The 26721-nt window shown below is 41.2% G+C and overlaps 1 protein-coding gene across 5 annotated transcripts; it reads left to right on the top strand.

Annotated features, from left to right (window-relative positions):
• Positions 1 to 3993: 3993 nt before the first annotated feature.
• Positions 3994 to 20440, top strand: LOC118785970 (butyrophilin-like protein 2). 5 transcript variants are annotated; one of them, XR_005005304.1, is made up of 9 exons: positions 3994 to 4313; positions 10271 to 10663; positions 10877 to 11164; positions 11989 to 12102; positions 12891 to 12923; positions 14236 to 15772; positions 18902 to 18947; positions 19840 to 19888; positions 20294 to 20440. XR_005005304.1 is itself a non-coding variant. In XM_036540937.1 (6 exons), the coding sequence occupies exons 1-6, from the start codon at positions 4259 to 4261 to the stop codon at positions 14241 to 14243; spliced, it is 891 nt and encodes a 296-aa protein (XP_036396830.1). In that variant the 5' UTR covers positions 3994 to 4258; the 3' UTR covers positions 14244 to 16239. The 5 variants fall into 5 exon arrangements, 4 of the variants coding, with proteins under 4 accessions (XP_036396830.1, XP_036396828.1, XP_036396829.1 ...); XM_036540937.1 differs by lacking the exons at positions 18902 to 18947; positions 19840 to 19888; positions 20294 to 20440 and having other exon boundaries at positions 14236 to 16239; XM_036540935.1 differs by lacking the exons at positions 12891 to 12923; positions 14236 to 15772; positions 18902 to 18947; positions 19840 to 19888; positions 20294 to 20440 and having other exon boundaries at positions 10274 to 10663; positions 11989 to 12314.
• Positions 20441 to 26721: the final 6281 nt, after the last annotated feature.

Raw genomic sequence — 26721 nt, 5'->3', positions numbered from 1 at the left:
TCTGGGCTGGAATGTCGAGGCAGCCTTAGTCTGGCCACTTGTTCTGCTCCTGTGCTTCACTCTCCGACCAGTGACCAACCCCTCACCCCCCTCCTTTTCCCCCTTAAAAAAATCCCTCTCCTTCTCCCAGCCCCCTTGAATGTACCCATAGCAACCCAAGCCAGAGCTTGTGGCCAGCCCATTTCATTATTAACACAGCGGGACAAGAGCTCTTTGTGTACACACTCCCCTGTAGAAACTATTAATTAGGTTTGCCGTGGCTGTGTGTGTGTGTGTGTGTGTGAACGCTGCGTGTGCGTACTGCCCACATCACTTACGGTGGCTAATTTTAAAGCACACTGCTGGTGTGTTTACTGGAGGGGTCTAAAGCAAACAGGACCATAAATATGTCCACTGCGGCCTCTTTAAAGCCACAATGGGCCATTGTCACTCTGCCATGGAGAGGTGGTGCTGGATATACACTTCAAACAATTAGCGCGGGGACTCAAAGGCTTTTGAGTCCCCTACTCCCACCTCTCTGCACTCTTGGTTTCATATATCTGCATCTATAATAGCAGTCCCTTCACAAACATGCCCACTAGAACTTGTAAAATTATATTTTTCCTACTCCATGTATAACATGGCCTCTCTTTTAGGACAACTTATGAAATGTGCTAAATGACATTGTCTTGAAAGCAGCTCATTTCCTCGTAGACTTTTATTTTCCAAAAAGTCTGTCATTTTTAGATTTAATTCAGAGCTGGTCTGGCTACAGGAAAGTCCATGAACTGTATTAATCTAATGCCTCTAGCCCTGTTCTTCATCAGGCTTCAGCTTTTGGACTCCATTAGCCATAAACAGTCTGATAAAGTATTTACTGTAAGCCTGCCAGCTTGTATTCATGCCCTCATGGCCTGTTCAACACCAGGGCAGTTCTTATCTCAGTGAGGTCCCTCCCGGGCCCTCTAGCTCTGTGAAGCTGTGTCTTTTCAGTGTGAGCCCTGTCTTTTTAATGTCCTGTGCAAACAAACATGGACACAATGAAAGAGGACATTGCTCTTGAGAAACATTCACTACATTAAATACCTGTGCCAGTGATTTATTGTGTTTGCTCTGGGGGAAATTCCACAGAGGCCCTCTGCAGTCCTGGAGTATGGTACTCTCCCTGGTACTGCAGCTCCATGGGAGATTTATACACCATGCCTCACTGTGGAGGTCAAAGGTCAATGAGTTTCCTAAATCATTGTCTCCATGACACACGCTCCTCTCACCAAGCACGGAGGCTGGGGGTGACCGCTGTCACTACCATAGTTACTAAATTACTGGACTACGCACGGCATTCCATCAGATGTGCGCTTCAAATTTCTGCCCAGTACAGTTCACTGAGTGGGTGCTCACAAAGGCTAATTGATATTGTGTAAAATATTAACCCTACATCTATCTTGGCTCATATTCCAACATCTATTCTACAGCAACCAACCTTATAAGGCTACCAAATAGTCCTGCCATTTATCTTGATTTAAATCTCTGCCTCTAATCGTTTAGCACAATTTTCTCAGTAAACCTCCCTATAATGGTTTAGATCAAGGTGAAGTTGTTTAAAAATAAACCACTCTAATAATGGTTTACCTTGGAATTTTTTTTACATCGGGCAATCTCTTCATGTGTTTGTATCAGAAAAATTCTGAAAGCATTTGTTAATTACACATACCATAAACTGTTTTGATGTATTGTATGTCTTGTGAATAGACCCAACACAGCAATTAAAAGCATGTAGCATCCTGAAAAAAGTGTTAATGCCACATAGTTTCCCACCTTTATAACTGTATGGAGTCTGGATGAAGGTGACTTCCTGAAATTTAGTCAACTGGTTGACACACAAATTACCTGCTAACCTGTTAGTCTCTGTGCCATGCATTGTTTATTCTGTGGTTTATTCTCTCTCCTCTACACTACTACCCTGTGTGCGGGGAGCTGTGAGACATAAGTGAGATTATGACTGAAATCGTGTGGTCATGGGCAAGTCCATTATACCTGCATCGGTTAAAATTCCAGGCACTGAGGAAGTACTCTGCTCTTTGCTTTTGGGTGAGACATTAAAATAGCTATGTGCATGAGTAAGCAGGCAAAATAATAACAATTCCACTGGCCCCTGATACAGGCATTCATGGAGCTTAAGAATTCCATGAAAAAAAGAACGAAGGATCACAGGTACCCAATGATTTTTAAATTCAGGTACTGTAAGATGCAGTATGCTTACCACACTTCTGTAATGTTGTAGCAATGTTATCATAATTCTACATCACAGCAACTTTAAAACAAAACTATGATAACGGAAATAATTCCGGCTGATATCACTTACCCTTATCTTCATGTTATAAGCGGAGCCACATTTAAACAAAGTTCTGACATTCAGTCACAATTAAAAGTCATGGAAATTCCAACATGCATCAAAATAGGTTGAAAAAATTGTGCCAAAAAAGAGAGAACGTGAGAAAAAAGCAATGCCGACAGCTCACACATATTTTCAAACACCTGTGGGAACTTGTTGTGTAGTTTGACCACAAACACCGGTATGGATAATACAACCGATCATAAGAATCTGAATCCTTCTTTCAAACGTATGGGCAAGGGCGCCATCATGTGGTTGTGGACTGAAATGTAGCTTTGGTGGTAATGGTAACTTTCATTACCAAAACAAAACATCAGAACATTACTATACTACACACTCTTGCCTTCAGCAGCATCTCAAAATCAAAATCATTGTAAAGAAATTGCAACTCTAATACTGTTTCATCAGAAGTCAAGTTTGTGTGTGTGCGTTACTGTGTTTGTGTGTGTGTGTGTGTGTGTATGTGTTGTTTTGTCATGATTTCTGTGACCATGACTGGGTTGCGTCCCACCGTTTTAATTGAACCCATTCATTGTGATACCCGTGTGATCTAAATGATAAGTGTGTCAGTTCATGTGTCAGTTCCCTCCGGGTGTGGCTCCACACCCCTGCAGAGAGGATGATAAGGCATAAGGATGAGTAGGGGGGGAATGATAGAAGGACTTTTACGATCACAAACTTACTATGACTGACAGCAGAGAAGCAGAACATGTGTCACGTATATTAATATATGTAGCAATTATCATTCATATGGTGGAAGACTCAGCACCTCTAGCTCCCTCAACCCCTTACATACAGAACAGCTTGAGGATTCATTTATTCTTTGAAAAGATTTCCTGTGTCAGTGAGGAGCTCCTGTGGCCCGACAGCTCCATGGAAAGCCCATGTCCGTCTGTAGTGCTGTTATGCTACAAGGGGCATGGTGAAGTGTTCAGTGTGCCTTTCTTATGCTGCGTGATACAGGCCTATCTAAAAGCCAAAACAACCCTGCTTTTGGAGCGGTACTTTTTATGTTTTGTGATAAGGTGGGTTAGGTTCCATTATAAGACCAGGTGGCCTCCAGATTTGGCCATTCTTTTGGTCACCAGGGACAGGTCCACACCCTGCCCATTTACACAGAAACAGCGGAATCTGGGGGGATTACAGAATTCTCTCATTGTCTGGACTGGAACAGTGAGAAAGAGGAGTCTATGCGTCCTGCCACTGTGCATGGCTGTGAGAGCCAAGTATATGCTGCATCTCTGAGCGGACACGCACAAACTCCTCTGAGGGGATCAGACCACTTTGAGAGATCAATACAGTGCGTAGTACTTCCACTTAGCATTGTGTTTTAACAGCACTGAAATGCCAAAAGTGAAAATTGCTTGTATATGTACATTAGATCAGAGTAGTGCAGCATGGATTGCAAACCCAACAACGCAGGTAACACCTGCTGGTCAAAACCTGGGTAAATTGTGTAAATATCCTAAAGCAACACGGATCCGTATATCCATTCGTGGAGAGGGAGGACTGTGTGTTTCCAGAAAGCCCATTCGCGCTGACGTGAATAAATCTAAACAGAACGTGCGTCTTCCCTTCTCAGTGAGATCACGATTACGGATGAGTCATTCCATAACGCAAGTTCCCCTTCGCCTCAATAGCGGCGGAGTGAAGTCCACTGGATTTATTTAGCTACATCCTAATTGGTTAAGAACGTGTTCTCTGTCCTCAACTTGTAACATGCTGATGGTGGAAATGCGTCGACTCTACTTAATGCAACCTCACTGAAAACCGAGATTTTACTAACTAGTGAGTGTAGAAGAGACCACACAAGCTGTCTTAAATTGGTTGACATTATACCTCTGCTACGAGTTCATTCTACTCAGCTGCTCCTGTTGTTTCATCTGCATGGACACTGAAATGGCACGGCTGAGAGTATTCATCATTCTGCTGTCTCTGCTGGGTGAGTCTCTTACACACAATTAAACACATTAGCGATGGAGAACTTCGGTTAACAAATTTGACCATTTTTATTTCGAATATTGCCATGCGTAATTCTGAAGTGAGCCTCGAATACCTGTTCATTACTACTCACTTGAGTCGCTTTAAAACTCCTGTTCCCACGCGTCCGCAAATAACTTGTAAAATGCCTGTGTTTAGTTTAAGGTACCTTACGGACGGGGCAGGAGTCCTTTTAAGTTGTTTTCTCTGACTTGCTGTCAGAATGTAACGGCATCTCCCAGGGAATATGTTCTTTTTTGGCGTCAACCAGATGAAAGCGACAATACAAATTCGTGGTCTCTTGAATTAGTACTGTGATCGACTTTCATCGACTGCCAGAACTATCCATACACGTTGCGTATTGACATGGGCTATTTGCTAGTTATTCAGTCAGCTTCTTTTCAACTTCCTATCAATCAGCCGTATCATCAATGATAATTAGTAAATAATATTATGATATATGATAATATTATGAGATAAATGTTAACATAGCTTATTTATTTCCCCCAGAAGTCACAGTCGTAGTATGAAGTAGATTAGGATGGATTGAATACCAAAGTTCTTGAATTGGGGCCCGAGTTTTTGTTTTTGCGTTAGTTATAATGGCCATTTAATTCATACGTGTTGAGCATAAGTGTGTTTCAATTTCGTTGTGAATGGACATGCATATGTAGGCTACTTTAGATATGTCGCTTTGTAATTTTCGACGCATTATGTTACCGTGGTGCAAAAAGGGGCATTTGATGGCAATCTGTGGAAATCTAGCGTGCATGAAGTATTGTCAATAGTGTGACCATGTAAAACATAATTTGTTTAGTGAAACAGGTGTACATGTGGAATTGGTTTTTCCTCTATTTAGTATACGTAGATACATTTTTTTAACAATATTTTTCCATATCTCAATTCAAATTACTGTGGGTGCATGTGTAATTTCTCTCTGTATATAAAAGTGTATAAAAGAAGCATAAAAGCTTTGGATGGGTAGTTAAAAAAAGTCCTCAATGGGACAATCTGCATGAAGAATTGTGGAGAGGTTTTTGCCTTGTCAGATGGGGCAATAGATTTGGTCTTGACCATAAATTTTTTGTCATGTACCCTGATATTTTATTCATTCATTTTAAAATGTAGAATGACCTAAATCATGTTTGTTAAAGAATTCTGCTAGTAGTCACAGTTCTGCTCTGTCTTGCTGGGGATATCAAACTGCTACAATTCATGCTCATCTGTAGTGACTTTACTTTGCTCCTGAAGGCCTTTTGTAAAAATACAAAATACTGCAGCTCTGTGTCATTTTAATAACTTTTGTAATGTGTTTATGTATTTCATACATTTTCACATATAATTGTAAGAAGGATATTAACCTATCATGAAAATGCAACTGTCCGTGTTCTATTCCAGGTAAGAAATACAGTGGCTCTGGAAAATATTCCTACCGCTTAACTTTTTGCACACTTTGTTGAGTTATAGACTTAATCTAAAATTGATTAAATGTATTTTTTTGGCTATCAGTCTATACATAATAACCCATAATGCAAAGACATTTTAGAATTTTTTGCAAATTTATTAAAAATCAAAAACTGAAATTTCTCATTTACATAAGTATTCAGACCCTTTATTCAAAGCTTTGTAAAAGCACTTTTGGCAGCAATTACTGGCTTTGCAAGTCTTTGCAACCTTTGTGCACCTGGATTTTGGCAGTTTTTTCCTGGCAGATCCTCTCAAGCTAAGATTGGGTGGGGAGTGTCTGTGAACCACCAGCTTCAGGTGTCTCCATAGATATTATATGGGGTTCAAGTCCGGACTTTGACTGAGCCACTCAAGGACATTCAGAGACTTCTCCTGAAGCCACTCCGGCATTGTCTCTGCTGTATGCTTTGAGTCATTGTCGGGCTGAAAGGTGAACCTGCGCCCCAATCTGAGGTTGTGTGCACTCTCTGTATTTGGCTGCCTTCACCCTTCCCTCAATTCTAACCAGTCTCCCTGTCCCTGCCACTGAGAAGCACCCCCATAGCATGATGCTGCCACCACCATGTTTCATTATAGGGATGGTATTCGCCAGTACTTGGTGATGAGCAGTACTTGGTTTTCACTAGATGTAACATTTGGAGTTCAGCCCAAAGAGTTCAATTTTTGTCTCATCAGACTAGAGTCTTTTCCCTCATGCCTTCAGCATTCTTTAAGTGCAGTTTGTTAAACTCCAGACAGGCTGTCATATGCCTTTTAGTTAGGAGTAGCTTGTGCCTAGCCACTCTACCATAAAGGCCTGATTGACAGAGTGCTTCTGAGATGGTTGTCATTCCGGTTCTCTCATCTCTGCAGACGACTGGTAAAGCTCTGTTAGGGTGGCCATTGTGTTCTTGGTCACCTCTCTGACCAAAGCCCTTTTTGCCTGTTTACTGAGTTTGGTCAGATGGGCAGTTCTAGGAAGAGTCTTGGTGGTTCCAAACTTCTTAGATTTCACAATGACAGAGCCCACTGTGCTACTGGGAACATTCAAGGCTTTAGAAATGGTTTTATACCCTTGCCCAGATATACATTTTGACACTGTTTGATTGTGAAGGACTATGGATAGCCTCTTGGACTTCATGACTTGGTTTTTTTGTTTGACATTCACTGTGAATAATGGACCTTATATGCACAGGTGTGTGCCTTTCTAAATCATGTACAATCAATTCAATTTGCCACAGGTGGGCTCCAGTCAAGTTCTATAGACATCTCAAGGATAATCAAAGGAAACAGAATGGACCTGAGCTCAATTTGGAATGCTATTGCAAAGGGTCTGAAGACTTACATAAATTAAATATTTCAGTATAATCTTTAATAAATTTGCAAAGATTTTGAAAAAAATATTTTGCTTTGTCATTATATTTTATTGTGTGCAGATTGACTGCCAAAAGAATACGTTTAATCCATTTTAGATTAAGTCTATAACGCTTTTACATTTGCTTGCCTTGACGGTCAAAATTACTTCTGGACGAGGTGTTTATTTGTTGATAGTGGGGATAGTGTGTGATGTACTTGACTAGTAAAATATAGGACAAATAAAGATGCATGTGTTTGTCACCAGAACACTAAAATAGTCTCTCCATTTCTATTATTTAAGATTTTTTAATGCACATGTCTGTGGATCATACATTTTTTATTGTATGTGTCTCAACATTTGACCTCTTTTTTTTTTTTACCATTTTGGAATCGAAACGGGGAATCGATAAGAATTGGAATCGATAAGCAGAACCGGAATCGATAAGATTCAAACGATACTCCACCCTACTCAACACTGGCTGCTGTTCTCCTTGCTTTTTGATCAGTTTAAACCTAAGATTTTTGCCTTGTCCATTTCAGGCACATGGTAAAGTCACCTCTTTTTCAAGCTAGCTTGAACCATCTCCTCTTCTACAGCCTTTGGCTTCGACCTTGGATTCAGCGGTAGTGTGCTTCTGTGTGTGTGTGTATTACATAACAAAAACGAATTTGCTAATAATCTCACAGTAAGGATCAAAATCCCAATGTTTTAATGTGAAAAAAGAGTCAGCTTGGTTTTGTAGTGAAATAGTGAAATACACACTTTTGCCCCTGTGGTGACCTGGCAAGCAAAAAAAAAAAAAAAAAAGAGTTGGAGCCCACTGTCTGTACTGTGGAACTGAGAACTTCAGCGGAAAAATGGTACAATCTGAAGGCTGCCTCTGCCCAGTGACCTATAGTGACCGTCAGGGATGGACCATCAGGCTGCTCTTTGCTCCATTTCATCATCATTGTGATGACGCCATTACAGAGCCTTTCACTCTCTGTTCTCCTTCCTCTCTACAGTCTTCTGTGAGAAGTTCCTTCTTTCTCACCCGGGATTTTCCACTTGCTGAATCAACACTGAGGGCTTACAGTCCCTGCTGCCGTGGTCCCTTCCCTGACCCATTGTGCCTGACTGAACAAAATGTAGACCAGCTCTCTTCATCTATACAAGTGATGCTGTATGTTGAACAGAGGAATGACACACTGAAATGTCACTGCCAATGGCAGCTGAGTACACCTTGGTTTAACAGACCCCTTTGCTCAGAATACACTCCCAGAGTACCCTGATGCTTGTGCAGGCATCGTCGTCACTCCATCCTTAAACCCACTCCTGTTCGCCAATATACAGTACCAGTAAAAAGTTTGGACACATTTTTCGTTGTTTATTTTTACTATTTTCCGCATTTTAGAATAATACTGAAGACATGAAAACTATGACATAACACAAATGGAATTATGCAGTGACCTAAAAGTGTTATAAACAAATACAATCTTTCATCATATATTTTAGATTCGTCAAAGTGGCCAAAAAACATTTTTAAAGTTAAAAATCTTTTGGAAAGAAATTCAAACATTGGCATCAACTTCACCGTTTGTATTTGTTTAAGAAACAAATTTCAAGCATTTAAGCACAAGTCTTTAGATGAAGATGTCCTTGAATACATGTTTCCCATCACCTTAATCAGGTGTGTCCTAACTTTTGACTGCCACTGTATGTATATCAATTCCTGATCACTATCTGCTCTGTTAGGGTGTACTTGTACTTGTCTCAGCACATGCCTTTCTTTCAATCCCTAAACAACACAGTGTTCCTTTCTCAGTCAGATTTAGAAGAAGAGGGACTGGAATTTTTGTTTTGACTGCTTTTCTAGAAAATGTAGCCAAATTAGAAATGACAACTATTTTGGGACTTACCTGACATTTAAGCTAGACAGTGACTCATGCCCATCTTGACAACTTCTGCTAACGCCAATTAGCTCTCACACAAAGTTATCTACTTTCTTTCTGATCACCCAGAACTGGGAGCTTGGGACTTTTGGAAAATTGTAGCATTCTTTGTGAACCAACTCACCAGATATGTTATTTATAGCTGTCACACTAAGATCAAGCAAAATTCAGTAATATCCCCCAGAATATAAACAAGTGTTGTTTGTTTGTATGATGTGATGTAACTATACCTATATTTAGCTACAGGATTCCTTTCTGGTAGAATTTAAGAATTCAGTTTGCAGTTATAATATTTCACACCATCCCATTGTCTAAGTACGTAGCTGTGTAAATTTCATTCCATGCGGCATTGTTTTAAAAGATCTTCACTGAGAAATGTTTGCTACGTCTTTTAGCTTTTCTTTATTTAGACAAAACCATTTGTTGGTTGTGTGTGTGTGTGTGTGTGAGTATGTGTGGGTTGGTTGTGTGTGTGTGTGTGTGAGAGAGTATGTGTGGGTGTGCACACATATGCATGCATGCATGCATGTGTGTTTCCAGTAAAAAAGATCAAAGGAATATTTTAATGTTTCCATTGTTACCATAAATTAGCAGACCATGAGTCTGCTCTTTCCAAATTCCCCATGGGCAGTGCCTAGCAGAGAACGGCCATGCTGGAAATTTGTGAATTGAGCTTGCAGTAAACTCCTCCTGTGCTACCACTCAACCTACAGCCCAAATACATACATTTGATCAGTTTTAACAGATGGTAAAAATGTAGTAATTCTATGTCTTCTATGCTTAGTTGAAGACTCAGGTTCATAGACTATAAACTATTCTATATATATATATATATATTCTACTATTCTAGTTCTATTTGCCAGGACCAGGAGTTGCTCACATTTGTTCTCATTGACTGTGTGAATTATACAAGACTGAAGCATACGCATTACATTTTCACAATGTTTTTTATAACTGGAATATTGCTGCAAAGTTGAAATGTTTCAAAAACGTTTTGTGGTAACTTGGTGGTAAACCTGTTTCAGTCCAGTCCCAGCGATAAAAATTGTGCCACTTTATGGGGTCTGCCCATCTGGTACCAGGTTGTCCTTCTTCTGGGTGTCCATACTTCAGCTGGGTCTTTGAAAGCTCTAGTACACACATGATAGCAAGCACACTGTATTGATTTTTTTTTTGGTTATTTAGCAGGGTGTCAGAGGACTAGAGCAGCTGAGATTCCAGTCATTTCAGTTACCGCAACAATTGGAGAGTCTGTCATCTTGCCATGTTCTATCGGGCATGGCAAACCAATGGACCTCAGTGGAACCCGGATCTACTGGCAGGGGAGTAACAAGGCACGTGAAAGCGAGCCCAAAGTGGCTTATGTGTACAACAAGGGAGCTGTGGAGATAAACCGACAAAACAGGCTCTATCGAAACAGGACAAGCCTCTTCATGGACGAATTACCTTTTGGAAACTTTTCCCTCAAGCTTACCACTGTGATAGCTGAGGACTACCAAACTGAGGTGGATGTTCTCTTTCAAAAGAATTTTGAATTGGGATTTGAGATGATTTGCCGCATAGCCCTGAATGTTACAGGTAAGACTTTAATAGTAATCTTGACTGAATATCACTTTTCTTGGGAGATCATTTATTTGGGCTGATTTTTGCATTGGTTGAACTGTTTGTTTCAGTTCAAAAACAAAAACTAAAAAGGAAAGAGACGTACACTGCCATAAAGATAGAAAAACTATGCCTCTACAGGATAGGTGTACAAGTTATTTCTTGTCTACGTTTGTCTCCTTCCTCCAGCAAGGTGGCAGAAACCACAGGTAACGATCTCCTGCATAGAGGGGGCGGGACTGGCAAAGGTGCTGTGCGGGAGTCAGGGGGGCTTCCCTGAAGGCACTGTCAGCTGGAGCATCCAGAACCACACTCTCCACCCACACGAAATTAAAACCACCCATAATGGCACCTCAGTGCAAAGCAGTCTGTGGGTCAACATCTCCAAAGGTCAAATGGTGACTTGCACGGTCCTGAACCCCACACTCCAAGAGACTGTTAACACTTCTGTCACCGCCAAGGAATGTGAGTATCCTGGTATGTGTCATATCGACTCTATATATTCATTCTATATAGTCATTACACTCAGACAGCGAAGAGCACACTCACTTACACTACTGTGGGCTTTATATGGTGTGGTAGTGTAGTTCTCACTGACTACTGTATGTTTATATAGTGTGGTAGTTTGGTTGTCACTGTCTACTGTGCTTTATGTAGTGTGGTAGTGTGGTGTATGGAACTGGGCTTGTTGGTTACAGATGGCTGCAGATTTGATCTCTAGGTAAGGTACTACTACTGTACCTTTGAGAAAGGGTGTTTAACCTTGCTTCTGGAAGATCACCTGTACAAATGGTCGGATATTACATGAAAGTGTAAGCTGCTAAGAAAAATACTAAAAATTATAATGTACTGTATCCAGCATCACAGTAGTCGTTCCTTACACTGAGAGCTGAAGCTGGAGTTGCAAGAACTTCATAAGACCTTTTTATCATGCATGGATATATGCAGTTATTTTTCATGTTTAGAAACAGCAATTTTTTTCCTTTGGTCTGTTGAATGTCATTATCATCCTTAAACAAAATATCTGCCAGCAGTTGACCTATTGGACTGAGCTTCCCAAAGCGTACCCATGTGTGTGTACTGACTACTGCATTACATTACATTCATTTAGCAGACGCTCTTATCCACAGCCACTTCCAGCACAATAGAACATAGAACTGTGTCTCATATTCAGTGTTGGTCATGGATCTGGAACATCTTGCCATTTCTTTGCACGCCGTTTTGCCTCGGCAGACCCTGCGATGCAGTGAAGCTGAAGGCATGAGCAGCGCTAACGATGGCTCATTTCTGTCATCTTGCAGGCAAGGATAATGGGCACCCAGGTAGCCCTGGTGGGGTTGGCTCTGTGGCTGTGGTCGCTGCTGTGTGTGGCGTCGTTGCGGTAGCAGCACTCCTTCTCATCAACAAAACAAAACGTAGGTTTTGGGGGGATTCAGCTGAAGGATTCCCTAAAAATATCGAACATGACTGCAAGATTAAAGGATAGATATTTCTCTGTCATCTCCTTTCCCCCCTTTCTAACTGGGGAGCAGAGGGCAAGTGATCACCCCAAATCCGCCCCTGTATCAGCTAAGGAGCTCATGCTCTGACGGCTAACAGAATGATATTTTTTCCCTTCTGATCTACATACCAGTAAAAGAATATTTAGAGAAGCATGCATTGTTAATACAAAAAAATAAGATGACATTGAGGATGAAAAGAACTGGTAGTAACAAGCATAAGCTGATATTGAGGTTAAAAAGAACTGTAAAGGTCGTTGAAGCTTAACATAATAAAAAGGCACTCTTGCCTCCATATGACTTAATACTCTTGCCTGTAGTATTAACAGAGACTGTCAGGAGTTACTGGACCCTGATGAACCCTTTAAGGAAACCGGAGATTGAAATAAATTTCAATGATAATTAATAATTGTAATCAATCATATATTGTAGTGTAACTTGCACAGGTCAAAGAGGGGTTTCTTTTCTTTTTGAGCACAGTGGTCATTTCTTTGCCCTTGGTGTCCACAGTTAAATTGCTGTAGCAGTAGTCCTTTTCATCAACAAAACAAAACATAGGTTTTGTGGGGATTCAGCTGAATGATTTCTAAAAACACCAAAGACTGTAGACTGTTAAAAACCTGTCTGTAGCAAATGTAAAGGTAGAATATCTGTTTTTCTTTCATGTTTTACAACATGCTTCCTTTCTGTCTCCCCTTTTCTAGGATCCTGCACTTGTTGTCAGAATCAATCACCAGGTATGGATTAGTCCCCCATTATATTATATTATATTATATTATATTATATTATATCATATTATATCATATCATATTATATTATATTATATATTATATTATATAAAAACCCTTATGATAATTTTTATTGCAAAAGCTTTACTGGGTAAATTACCGCAGTACATATCTAGTTTGCTGATATATTGCCCTAGTAGGTATAACACTAGATCATCAGAGAAAATTCTCCTCATGGTCCCAACCACCCAAACAGAGCTGGGTAAATCTGCCTTTTCCTTTCATGTACCGCAAGCTTGGAATGAGCTGCAAGGCATACTTGACTCAGAATCTTTACCCTCTCTCAACATGCTTAAAAATATTTTAAAATTTCTGTTTTTACAGAAAAATGTCATTGTTTTTAACATGCGCCATTATTTTCCATGATTCCTCTTAGCCCCTGATCCCTGTATGTTTTGTGTCTGTTGTATTTTTGATATGTTTCTGTGGTCTTATCTGTCCTTGTTTGTACCTTTATATGAAACCTTTTTATTTCATTTTGCTGACCATCTTGACCAGGACTCCCTGGCAGAAGAGATATTGTATCTCAATGGGACCTTCCTGGTTAAATAAAGGATAAAGAAAAAATACACAATATTTATTTATTTATCAGTTTGGCTGCATTGATGTTAATAATACTTCAGCTCATTTGACTGAACCACTGTGGCGCAGGGAGCTTTAAAACACACGACCCATTTGCACCACTTTCACCGCAGTAACACAACGATGGAATGCTTATTTTATTAAATTTATTTCAATCTGGAAACACTGTACATATTTTAATAAAGGTATAATGCAAAACATATAATGCAAAATAAGGAAAATTATTTCAACAATCAGCATTTTCAACTTCTGCATTCAGCATTTTCAACTGTCTTGCAAAATAGAATAAGAAATTGTCATTTTAAAAGATACATGAGATAGAAGTTCATTTTGGGTTGATTTTAGAGCTGTATTCCATGATAAATTTAAATTTTATGTTATCCAATAAATATGTGTTTCTCACTGGACAATATAATAACTACCTGATAATGTAATAAGTTATGTTATTAGTAAAAAGGTATTACTTTATCCACTGTTGCTGTCCATTTTTGTTATGTAGTCTGACAATATCTTATGTTCAAGTTTTACTTCATCATTAGTGAAATTATTACATTATTCAGTGGTTATCTTGCAGTGTACCTTGTTTGTGTTTGATGAAACTGTGACCTGGGATGATTGTGTATTATATAGTTTAAAATCCTCTCTGAATGGTTGGCATTAATATTATTCTCTTTTGCAGGGATTTGATCAAAGGAACAGACACTATATCAGGAATCTGACACTGGCAACATCTCCTCCAGTACATGGCAAAATGGAATACCTTGAAATAGAGTGCCTCTTTCAGTGAACAGGAAATGGAACAATGTGCCAGACCCTGAACTGGCAAACCTGCAGGACCTACAAGAAATAAACACCAGCGCTTCCTCTGAATCCTGTTTCAGAAGATGTGCCATTTGTTTTCATCTTTCTCTGATTTCTTGATTGAAGGACCCATTGGACAAACATACCTGTAGTGACGTCACCTTAAGCACTGTGTGGAGTGCTCCTATTTACTGCACTGGAGGAGAAGACCATAGAATACACAGACTCACCTCTATGAAGGAAAATGTCTTTATCATGAATATGAATAATCAGCTATTCATAAACTGAACTTTTTTGAAAGTGGGATCTGTGAGTGCGTCAGCAGTCAGCCCTACTAGGGGTGAACTTGTTTTCCTCTCAGACGTCTTTGAACCTGAAACTGGGGAAGCACAGCACATTCCCTCAAACTGACACACCCCTCTGTCTGTCTGTACAGGGAAACTTTGGGAAAAGGTCAAAGGCTGACAAACACGGATGGTACCTTTTTTTTGCTGCTTTTACTCAATGAAAATTGTTATCCACATCCCCTAATGAGTTTTGCAAAGCTTTGATTGAAAGGACTTGATTAAGTTACTGATTTATTTAGTGTAGTAGAGTAGAGTGTGGGCGAATTGGTTGGACAGTTCTCTTAGTTCCACGGAGAGCAGTGCATGTATCGCATGGGGAATTTCTTTCTTGTATGGCAGGAAGATGCAGGAAGCAGAAACACATGCTCTCTGGCTCTGTCCTATTTGTACATTGGTCTGTCTCACTGTAATACTAAAGTTTGGTCTGCACAGCAGAGGAGGAACCACCACTTTGCCTCTGAACAAGTGTCTGGCTCTGTGGTGTATCTGCACTCTGAAGATAAGGAACAGGTGCACATTTCCTTCTTCGTGGCCAGGTCCTGAGTCAAAGCTGTCCTATCTGCTGCTCAGCTTGCCAAGCTAATATAGTCAGAAATCATCTTTCTACATGAGGTGGTCCTGTAGACAGATTCTTGACACGGTTGCCGTCTGATTCATGTTACAACGTGTTTGCGGGCCCACTGGTGGCAGAGATTCAAGAATGCACTGATATGAAAAAGAGCAGATATGCGGATACAGCTAGCAATCCAGCTGATGACATCACGGAGGGGAAAATTTTGTTGGGGACACCAAACAAACACCCACCAGTGTTTCAGAGGTGGACCACACTGATCTGAGGTGGACAACTGTTTGTGCTCACGTTGCAATTACCTCCGATATGCACGCCCCAAACCTGGATCGATTCATCGTCTGGGGAGTGGTGGTTGGAACCATACATAGATCATTGTGCAGGGTAGAGGAGCCTAACGCCAACCTTCCCTACACCAGTCACCTCGAGGGGTCAGTCATATAGCTTCCCTGAAGAGGTGGAAGCACTGGCAGCAGACCATAAGCTGGCTGCATAAGCAGGTATTTGAGCTTCTTCTTTCCTGACAGAACTCCTGATCTCATTAGAGTGGGCGGCAAACTTTGGTGGTTCAAGGACTCAGTGCCAGACGTCCCTCCAGACACGCCGCCTGTCTAATTCGACTCGGCCTGTGTCATTCTCATGGTTGGCGCTCCCCTCTGAGTTAAAGCAGGGGAAATGAAACCAGCCATCTGTATCTTTGGATGTTATTGACGCTTTTTCGAAAGGAACTCCCAGTGTCCCAGAAACATGAATGTATTCCCTGTTCTCTTATCATGTGAAACAAAGCTGTTGCTTTCTGTGTCGTCTGCTTCTCATTGAGAAATGAAAGAAACAAGATACTGTGCTAAATTCCCCAAAAACCTGAAGAGATGTTTCCGTAGTGGAAAAGGCATATTAGTGACAAAATGCTTTTATAATGGCTTTTTGGGGGAGGATTCAGTTTTTTTTTTGTTTTTGCAGGAAATGGGGTCATTGATTTCTTTATCTAACATGGTCCACAAGTGATGTTGCATTGTTTCATTTGGGTCCTGTATTTTCTTCAGGAAACCAAACCCAGCTTAAAAATGCAGTTAAAGTCGGGATTTTCCCATGTTCTAATTAAACACAGAGAAAATCACACAAAAAAATTCTACTTGATTTTAACAGGATAAAGCTAAGGAAGAATAAGGGTGAAAATTAAATCAGCTCATCAAAGATTGATCTTGAAATCTAATATGAATTACAGTGTTTTACTTGTATATAATATTTCTGCTGCAGTGTATTAAAGGGGAATAATGTATGTATATAAAATATATGCATTTATAATATATAAAGCTCATATGTAAATTTGAAGAGATGCTCAAATTATTGCCTCTTGCTTATATGAATCCTTTTTATACAGACAAAAAAGCTTTCCAGTAGCTGTCTCTTTAATATTAGTATTATATTAATTATATTCATGGACATGGATACTGTTCCTGTTCACTGTTGTGGTGTACTCAGAAGTGTTGACTATAATGGAACATATGTACCAGAACAATAAATATAGCTTTTGTTGATGTAAAACACCAGCCAAACCAACAAAAAAATGCACAGATTGCAGAAGTGGGACCTGAACAGGCAGTCTTCTTCCAGTAATATGTGACTGAATCACATTGATACGGACGAAAAAGTACAGACTGTGTCGAATGCAGTAGCCTCAGGAAACGTGGTGACACTGAATAGCAGCTGCGGGATGCTGGCGTACATTATTTCGATCTCTAACCTTCAGCCACATTGCAGCTGCCAGCACTTCCTGGGTGCTTCAGATTGCACACCAGCAAGGAATGAGGGTATTCTGCTCTCAGTGTTATCAGAACCACCCAGGCCATCTCTCTGAGGCTAGCATGATGAGTTGTACACAGGGCTTCGGAGATAACTTGGAGATGACAGTGAGTGATACATGAGGTGTGTGAACCCCTAAAGGGGGCAATGAAGTGGGACTTGGGACAATTGTGGTTTAGCAGCGCCCTCTGCTGGATGCTTTGTGCTATGACCTCACTCGATGGGTGTTGTCGTTGCACAGATGAGCAACACCTTTTAAAAACCCCATCGGCTCACTTCTGCAAAATGGAGTGAGCAGCCACATTCAGCCACATTTTTTATACAATACAGTTTTTTAATACAGTTTTCACTTACAGCCAGCTCAATGTGAGGGTAGGTGAGGTGGGGCTAAAAGTTATTGATTCCAGATAAGTTTTAGCTGTGCCCAGGGCATAGTTTCACTACGTTTGGCAGAAGTAGGCAGGTTTGTGGAACCCTGCCATACGACAAAAGAGGAAGAATCCTGGCACTCAGGCATGCAGTAGTGTGCACTGGAGGTCACAAACCTCATATTCTTCCAGAGCTACTCTTCTTACCGTCACTGAGCAAAGCAGCAATGGGTACTTCCTGGCAACAGTTTTGCTTTGTTTATGAATAAATACACCCTGATAGTGAGTATCTAAGATGACCTCACTCCTTTGGTGTATCACAGAATAGTGTTTAAAAACATTAGCATGCGTGTTTTCTCCATATCCTTCAGTGAAAGAAGACTGCAGTCAACCAGCAGTGGGTCAGCCATGGACCCTGGTTCTGTCATGATGCATGGACTGTGATTTTTTCTGTACATGGTCCATTTGTAGCTGGATGAAAAATGAAGCAAATTAACTCAAGCTGCTTGCTCAGGGGTACAACACCAGTACCCCACCTGGGAAACAAACTCAGCTTGAATCAAATGCCTGGGGGGAGGGAGGGGGTGTCACAGGATCAGATTCTTAACCTCTACAGCCACTTCCTTAAAGCCTGTCCTCATTACCAACCACTTCACTGTTTCCCCATATGTCTCTACAATGAGTTCACTCCATTGCAGCTTTCAGTGACGTACGTGCTGAAGAATCATTTCCTTGGATTTACCTTGCAGTATCCAACACTGCCCCCTGGTGTCCAATCACAGAGAGATCAGTGGGAAATTCATTAACCCCAGACCAGCAGAGGAGAGGTTTCCCCATCTTAAACATTGAGTTGTATGTAATTCTTCATGGATGTGCTGTCTGGTTAGGGAATACCTGCATGGCACTGTGTAGCACCTCACTGAGTCTATGAGGTTAATTGAGAGTTTTTAAGAGAAGGCAGCAGGCTGAGGGACAGCGTCAGTCTCAGGGATCTAATGAAAGCAGGAGCCACCAGCAGCCAGGACAGAGGTCTGCCTCACTCTTTCACAACAATCATCCTTCTCTGGTGTAGCGTCCCATGCGCAAACTGGGCCAAACATTTCTTCTCCAGTTGTTCTCTCTTTCAGTCTTTACTGATTAACTGATCTTTACTTCTGATTAAAGGCACCGGGAGACATATAGAAATAATCATCATTATTAAACTCAGGACAGTTGCTTGTGAACTGCAAGGACCCTGCTGACTTGTATTTGGACCCAGTGGACTCCTAGGTTTAGACAGAGAACCAGACACTCAATATCGGCTGTGGGTTAATGATGAACGTATGAGGTATTGATCCAGACTTGGTTCTGTTATTAGCTGTGGGTGATAGATATGTGAAGTATTGATCCAGACCCAAGTCTATCAGAGTCGATAGAGACATGTCACTGCGTGTCACTGATCATTGTTTCTCTCCCCAGGTTCTCACTGAACATACACGAAAATACACACATCTTAGAGGCTCAGGTGAGATTATCTCCTGTGAATGAGAAATTGTCTTTCCTCCATACAGTGATCTGAAAAAACCAACACTAGTTCCTCTTAAAGCTGTCTGCTGTTTCAAGCCTTTTGTGTCTCCAGAACACAATTTACAGCTAACCATTGATGTAGTCTGTATGTGTGTGTGTCTGTGCATGTATGTGTGCATGCATGCTGAGACCTGATCTATACATTGGCTATGCAGCCTGGAAATAGTATAAAAAGTCTCTAACATACTTCAAAATGAGGTATACTGAAAAAAGCTCCTTTCATGGCACACTCTTTAGCATGCCATTCACCAAACTCCTCGCAGGCATTTCAGAATAGTTCATTAAGTTAACTGAAGCAGTCGGTGCTCAGATGAGGGGTCTTTAAGAGCTGAGTGTGTTATATTCACAAAGAGGAAGATAAAGGAGGCAACCGAGAGGGAAGGGGAAAGGGAAGCAGACATCTTTAAGAACTAAAATAGAAATATGTAGACCAAAAGGAGAACTAATTAAAAAGGAACACAGCTCAAGATAAAAATAAAAAAAGGATTAAAGAAGTAGCCTGTAATATATGGTTTTGGCATCCAAATAAGTTTATTACTCAATCAAAAATAAAGAAATGTAAGTGATATCCACATCAGGTTTATCATTCATAAGGGAAGGTATGCCACTACATAAGAGGCACAGGGGTCTGAAGGGGAGAGCCATAACCAATCACACCAGAACTAATTAACATCCTGTGCTTAATTAACTCCACTGTAGAGCCCATCCTCTTTGTCATGCTGACCCATGCCAGCTCTGCCTACTAGCAATATTAGAGCTGGCTGACTTCCAGGAGTGTTGTGGGCAAAGAATATAAACTCTAGCTACATTGCTTCTGTGTGTGTCTGCAGGGGAAAGGAGGAAAGGACCATGTCCTACATCTATGATCACAGCAATCAGGTGACTGAGATAACGTGGGAAAACCTCAGGCTTGGACTGCAGACAAAGTCCAGGTGTTCATCTCAATCTGAGCAAATGTCACTGTTCAGTATGATGCCATGAGCTACAACTCTGACTTGGCTTTTGTTCTGGCCCTCGCTAGCCTGATCCCATTAGTTTTTTTTATCAGCAATAACATTAAAAGCAAGCATTGAACCTCTGACAAAATGTCAAGTGCTGAACAGCAAGCAGGTCATTGTGTTAATGTGTGTGTGTGTGTGTGTGTGTGTGTGTGTGTGTGTGTGTGTGCGTATGTGTGTGTGTGTGTATGTGTGTGTGGTTGTGCGTAAGTGTGCGCCTATGCAGGAATCGACCTGTGAAAGGGTATATTCTGGTGACAAGGTATGTGTGATGTTGATGTTTCAGGTTTGGCCCGCAGGGTGGATCTTGGCCAGGATCCCATATAGGACACAACCAGGTCATTAGTGTGGCACGCTGTCCCACTCCCACGATCGGGTCACACACCCCTCCAAGAGGCCCCTCACCGCACTGATTCGATCTGGCAGGATCAACAGCAACACACAGAAAACAGAAACCTCCATGTACTATCTCTGAGTGTTGCAGACATCGCTTTACCTCTCCGTGTGCTGGTGGAACAGAACAGAGGAGAGCAGCGTTCTCACACAGCTGCATCACACTGTGTCCCTCTGTGAGGAACACAGGGTTGTTTCAGGCCGACGCATTCTCTCTGTCCATGGCAAGTAATGGGAAGCAGGGAAGAATGTCCTCAGATTAAATCCCATTAGGAATGTGCAATGGCAGTGACACTGAGTGTACGTTTAGCACATCTACAGGTCTAAGCCCGTGTTTATGAAACACAGCAGGGGAACGGTTACAGTCCCATGCGAGGACTTTGATGCTATTGGATTAGGTATTGAGTCTGTCAGTGTGGAAGGCGAGCCTGAGTGTTGATGGTATTTGATGTGTAGCGGTCTGTCATTGTGGAGGCTGGGCCTAAGTGTTGATGGTGTTTTATGTGTTGTGGTCTGTCAGGGCAGTGGTTAGGTGTGAGTGTTGATGGTATTTTATGCGCTGTGGTCGTGTCAGTGCTGAGGGTAAGTCTGAGTGACAGGGTCTAAACCCCTCTAGTTAGCTTTACAAGGCATGGCTTACTAGAGGGGCTTTTTGAGGTTTAGAAAGGGCAGGCACATCACACAGAGAGACAACCAGCCGAACCTCACAGAACTATAAATCAAGCTGATATTAACTGAAACTCAGGTAATTTGACATTGATACAGCAATGCCTCCACAAGTCCACTAGGGATTTTTTCCCCTTTACATTAATACAGGTGTGAGGGGACAAAGGGTGTGTCAGAGGTTCAGGGACAGATTGGTGCTTCAGTCCTGGGCCTGATGTGTTGCGTTGATTTGTGCAATGACAACATTTTGGTGGACACCGCTGTGAAAGGGACAGGTTTCAGTGCACCCCCCCCCCCCCCCACCACCACCCTGGTCCCTGTTCCCATGTCTCCTGGGGTTACTCACTGAACCGCAGGTGTGATAATCCTGCACAGAGCAGGACTGCAGAACACAGGGAGTGACAGCGCAGAGCTTCTCTCCGCTTTGATCACACCACTAACAGCTGGGACCTCTAATCCCCCCTCATTTTTCAAACCAGAGTCATTCAAAGATAAAAGGTACGTGTGTGTGTGTGTGTGTGTGTGTGTGTGCGCATGGAGTGGTCAGCCTGCTTCTTCCTGGTTTTGCTGTAGAATGGAGTCCAGGGGTTTGTTAATAAAATGCACTGTCACGTGCAGTAGCTTTACTCTCGATATCTAATTTCCTTACTTAGCAGCCACCTGGCTGCTTAATGCTTATGCATTCTGTGTTAAAACAGCTGGACAACCAGCAGGGCCGCCTTGGACCTCCACATCTTTGAACTCCAACTCCAGACATCTCCTCACTCCTAAGGCTCCTGGCCTTGTTCTGGTAGACAGCATCAAAGTGGGCCTCATTTCGTCTGGATTTTCACAGAACCAGAGACGTTTGCCTCTCAGATTCACAAAATTCACAAGGCACGACACAAATACCACTGTGCAGAGCTTTGTGGTTTAATGTTTTTTGTAACTATACTTTGTAAAGACAATTCACAAGCCTTTGGAAAAGTGTACAGGGGGGGTCAGTCACAATGTATTGGAACAATCATGTGTGGCTCAGTGGGTATATTGTGATTAATACTAAAATAGCTGTATATATATATATATATATATATATATTATAAAAACAAACAAAACACAACAAAGCCACAAAATCAAGGTGACAGACAATAGAACTGGATTAGGGCCAGATTACTAGTCCAGTAGCTCTTCTCTGTGTGGTTTGTCACTCTTTCCCTTTCTCCCTTCCATCACATGAAAAGCAGACGACTTCCCTCTATCCCAGGGCCAGAGGAAGGAAGAGACGGCAGGCTGCCTCCACCAGGAGCTCCGACGTGGTAAAATCAAATGGAGCAATCAGGAGCTGATCAGCCAGGGAACGGAGAGAGGGGAGGGCGGGCGCGACAGCCGATTCAATGCCAGGAAACAGACCCCGCAGCGCCACCGCGCCGTGAGAAAACCCAGCGTCGTGTGTAGAGAGCTCCTCTCCTTCAACAATGAAGCCATTAATTATCAGCAGACAGGAAGCCAATGTACTGACCTACGTAAATTTCAGGGACCTTGCTCATACATCAACTGAGAGCCTACATGTTTGAACACATAAATGTATAAGAACAGACATTTCGAACAAACGCATTTACGTTGTGGTCCAGGAACAATATTGTTGCTCTTCTGAGTGAGATGTAGTACGTCAGCTGCTTTAGTAGAAATACAGCTGTATCTAATCCATCAAACAGTTATCTTGTAAGTGACACAGACATGAGAGGCTGCCAGTGCAGCTGCTACTACTACTACAATCACTTCTACTATATAATAACAAGTGTGCTGTATGAAAGATTTAACTAGTGAAGTCTTTGGTGTGGTGCTGTGTAGGAGTGTCGGTGTGGTATATGAAAGTTACAGTGTAGTGTACGAGCCTCTTTGAGCTGGGGTGTGTATGAGTGAGTGAGTCTTCATATTTTGTATATGCGTGAGTGTGTGTGTTTTTGTGTGTGCGTGTGTGTGTGTGTGAGAGAGAGAGAGAGAGAGAGACAGACAGAGTGGGTGTAAAGTGAGTCTTGGTGCGGTTTGTGTGTATGTGTGAGTCTTGGTGTGATTGGTGTGGCGAGTTTTATAGAACGAGTCCTGATGCCTCCTTACCATCAGTGAGAGAGATGGTAAACACACGGTGCTTCCTGCATGTGAAATCACCTGCTGTTAAACCTGGGAGCCAGGGAGGTGGGGGTAAACTGGTGATGGGAAGTTCAGGCATTACCTTCTATGACCCCCTGGGGCTCTCAGCACACTGGAGTTGGACTGATGTGGGGAAAATGATATAGACAGCACCTTGTGTATGTATATTTTATTTTGTTTTTCAAAGAATAATAAGGAATTGTTATGCACAATCACACACATATTCATGCACATACACATACACACACACACACACACACTTGCACACATGCATATGTGCACATGTACACAAACATCTTCAGTGGTGTGTGGGTTTGGTACTAGACCACAGCTTTTTAATGGATCACTTTACTGTGTGTTAGGTTTTAGCCTAATTCATGTGAAATAGTGAAAAATCCTGTAGCTGTGAAAGGAACATTTGTTGTTTTTCATACTGTGACCAAAGGGGGGCAGCACATCACAATGAGTTTCAGAGATTTCCTCAAATGTCTTCATCCATTGCTGTCTTTGACTACTTGCAAGTAAGTTAGGACTATAAATTAATCCTCAAAAGAAAAAAAAACATGTGCATTAGTTCAGAATGTAAATTCATCTGGAATTTAAATCTAGATCAGAGAGTTAAGACTAAATAAATTTGCTGGAAAAATCCAACATGGCCTAAAAAGGTCTCTCTGTCTAAATGAGCATACTCATCAATTGAGGCTAGACTTGGAGTATTATGATAGGTGTACTTGCTTATTAATATGCTCACAAAAGGTTTGCAAACTGGGTTGTCACTCAGGAGGGTCACTCTCTCCCTCTCGGGGCCCATACTTATCTGCACCCAAAGGGGCAACATCTGTTGCTCTTTTTTTCAAGGAAAAAAATGTAAGCTATCACAATGTGTATTGAATATATTTCTTAATAATTTCATATGTATAATGTAAACTTTCTTGAAAAAACTAATAAAGATTATTAGAAAAAAAAGAAAAGAGTTCACACACTGCTGTTGAACCTGCCAGTGATGCTGTTTGCTAACCTCCTTTTTTATGGGCTGAACATTCAATAAGTCAATTCAATTATTTTTTTATGGCTCACACTTATGTGACCCAGGACTCCGTGCTTGTTTAAAGTCAAAAAACAAATACAGAGGATACAAGGCTCACTTTGATTAAAATAGATATAATTGATAGATATAATTACATTTAAAGAGTAATATTTTCAATGGGTTTAAAAAGCTTTGAGTGACATGTAACTTCTGTATGCAGGTGTATAATACTAAAAGTCAGCCCTGCTTGCTTGAGACAATACATGAGTATGACAAATAATCAATACTTCATTTCCTCAATACATAAATCAAGAAGGCATATCAGGCTGAGAGTTCCTCACGATAAAAGGGCCCTAGTCCATTTAAGGTGTTACATGTTGAGATATGATGTCATGCAATGATTTCTGCCTTGTAACGATTAAGATGTTTAACAGGCAATGCAGTGATCTTTAGACAGCAGGGATTTGTTCAAACATGTGGGTGCAAGTCAGCACCCTGGCAGCTGCTAATAAGCAGAATTAGAGATGTTTAATCAGCCTCGGTTAAATCGGGTGGATTGACACGCTCTCTCTGTCCTTCAGCAAACAGTAGCTGAGTGTGTTAAACCCACGGCAGTGCATTAAAGTTCCACAGTGTCCATAAAGTAACTCTCTACCCAAAGGTCCTCTGTGTCACAGGGCCAAACCACTGACCTCCAGAAGCTGAACTTTCACCCTTCCTTAAAAAAACCTCTGAGGGCCTTTTTAGGATCTAAGCAAACAGAACCCCCTGTGCGCCTGTCTCCCTGGAACTTTCTCACAGTCACCAGAACGGGTACGAGGGGGAGGGGTGGGCATTCTCTGACGGGGGTCAAAGGGGGGGCCATGGCTTCCCCTGGACTCTCAGCTGGTGGTACTGAGGGGATGTATGGTTCCTTTCTGGACATTTGTGTGGAAAAAAACTCATAGACTGCGGGATTAGTAATTAAAGAGTAATTCCGAATAGAATTTGTATCAATTAAATTGAATAACTGAATGGACTAAATGGATCTGTATTGCATCATTTTGAATTTGCATTCTCAACTTGTGTTATTCAATACCCCTATAACAGTCTTCATTATACTATTTTAAATTGTAGTTTATCATGAAAATGTCAGATTTGAATTCCATCACTTGTGATTCATGGTTACAGTGCTTACATTCATGTTAAAATGTAAGTTTTATATTCAGTTTTATATTAATTTATTATATATTTTATATTTCAGATGTGTTCAAAGTTTTCAAACACTGAAATTCAATGTTTCAAATAGTAAAATACCACAGCTGGGATGAGCACTTCATTTCCAGGAGGGACAGTAGAGAGGTAGTACTGCCTCTTAAATCAGAACCTCTCTCCCATTACATTCACTGGAGGCCCCACAACATGGACATTTTTTTTTAAATCACTGAGTCTACATGTTTAGTTGTTAGTCTCTGCAAGCATTTCAAATGATACAAGTCTTCATCCTAGCAATAAGTAACTAGTAATCAGAACCTATTATTACTATTTAGTGCTAGTGCAATGCTTTTGAGTGCCTTAACAGTAGGAACATTAAGCACATATGATATTTCTGCTAGTTCCTGTTCATGGTGGACTTCAGGAGCAGTAACGGACAAACATCAGCCAATTAAAAGTAACCATTCAATGATGTAATATTCCAACAATAACAACAAAAAAGAGCTGCTTTTGTTTCTTTGGCAAGCAGTTTTTTGTTTCTTTGGCAAGCAGTTTTTTTTGTTGTGTTGAAGCGCAGCAACAAGTAATGAAGGCTCCATGGAATAACAGATAAAATGCAAAAGTAAGTGCCAAGGTGAAAATGCATGGGGAAGATTAAGAATTTATCAAACTGTTGCTAGAGCATGAGGGTTTATTTAATCTATCTGCAAACAGCAGTCATTACAACCAACTGAAGCACCATAAGTTGAAAGAAATGACTGGATAATTTCAGGGTAACAGTTGGTGCATTTATATGTCCTGGACCTATGGTAGGTACTGAACATCTCTATAGCACCGCATATTGTGCAAAGTAGGTGGTACCTCATGGCTCTGAAATTGTCAAGATGTCAAAACTCTAATTTCAAAACTCAGGTGGTGTGCCACCCCTGATTCCCATGATTCTTTAGTAGCCTACTCATAATGTCTGGGAAGTTCACGCATGGTACATTTGCCTGCGATTTTCAAGAATCATGTGGACTAGGTAAATGAGATAAGGTGTTGTTCCCTGTTCTCTTGAACGGGAGTATAGAGGGATACACGAGTGATCCAAGTTGAGGGGGTCTCTACACGTGAAGAGGAGGCTGTGGCCAGGTGTGCCTTAGCCGGAAAGAAGGAATTTGGGGGAATAATTCCTCTGGAACACTGAGGTCACTTTTTCACCATTTTCTCCCTTTCACCTGTGTGCTTGAGTTTAAGCCACTCTTTACACACAACAGCCTGTTATTTCTAATTTTTTTTTTACCATGTTATATAGTTGGCCAGAG

Source organism: Megalops cyprinoides, chromosome 11, assembly GCF_013368585.1.
Source record: "Megalops cyprinoides isolate fMegCyp1 chromosome 11, fMegCyp1.pri, whole genome shotgun sequence".
NCBI classification, from domain to species: Eukaryota; Metazoa; Chordata; class Actinopteri; order Elopiformes; family Megalopidae; genus Megalops; species Megalops cyprinoides.
The sequence above is the reverse complement of the archived record's forward strand: the minus strand, read 5'-3'. Positions and strand labels throughout refer to the sequence as shown.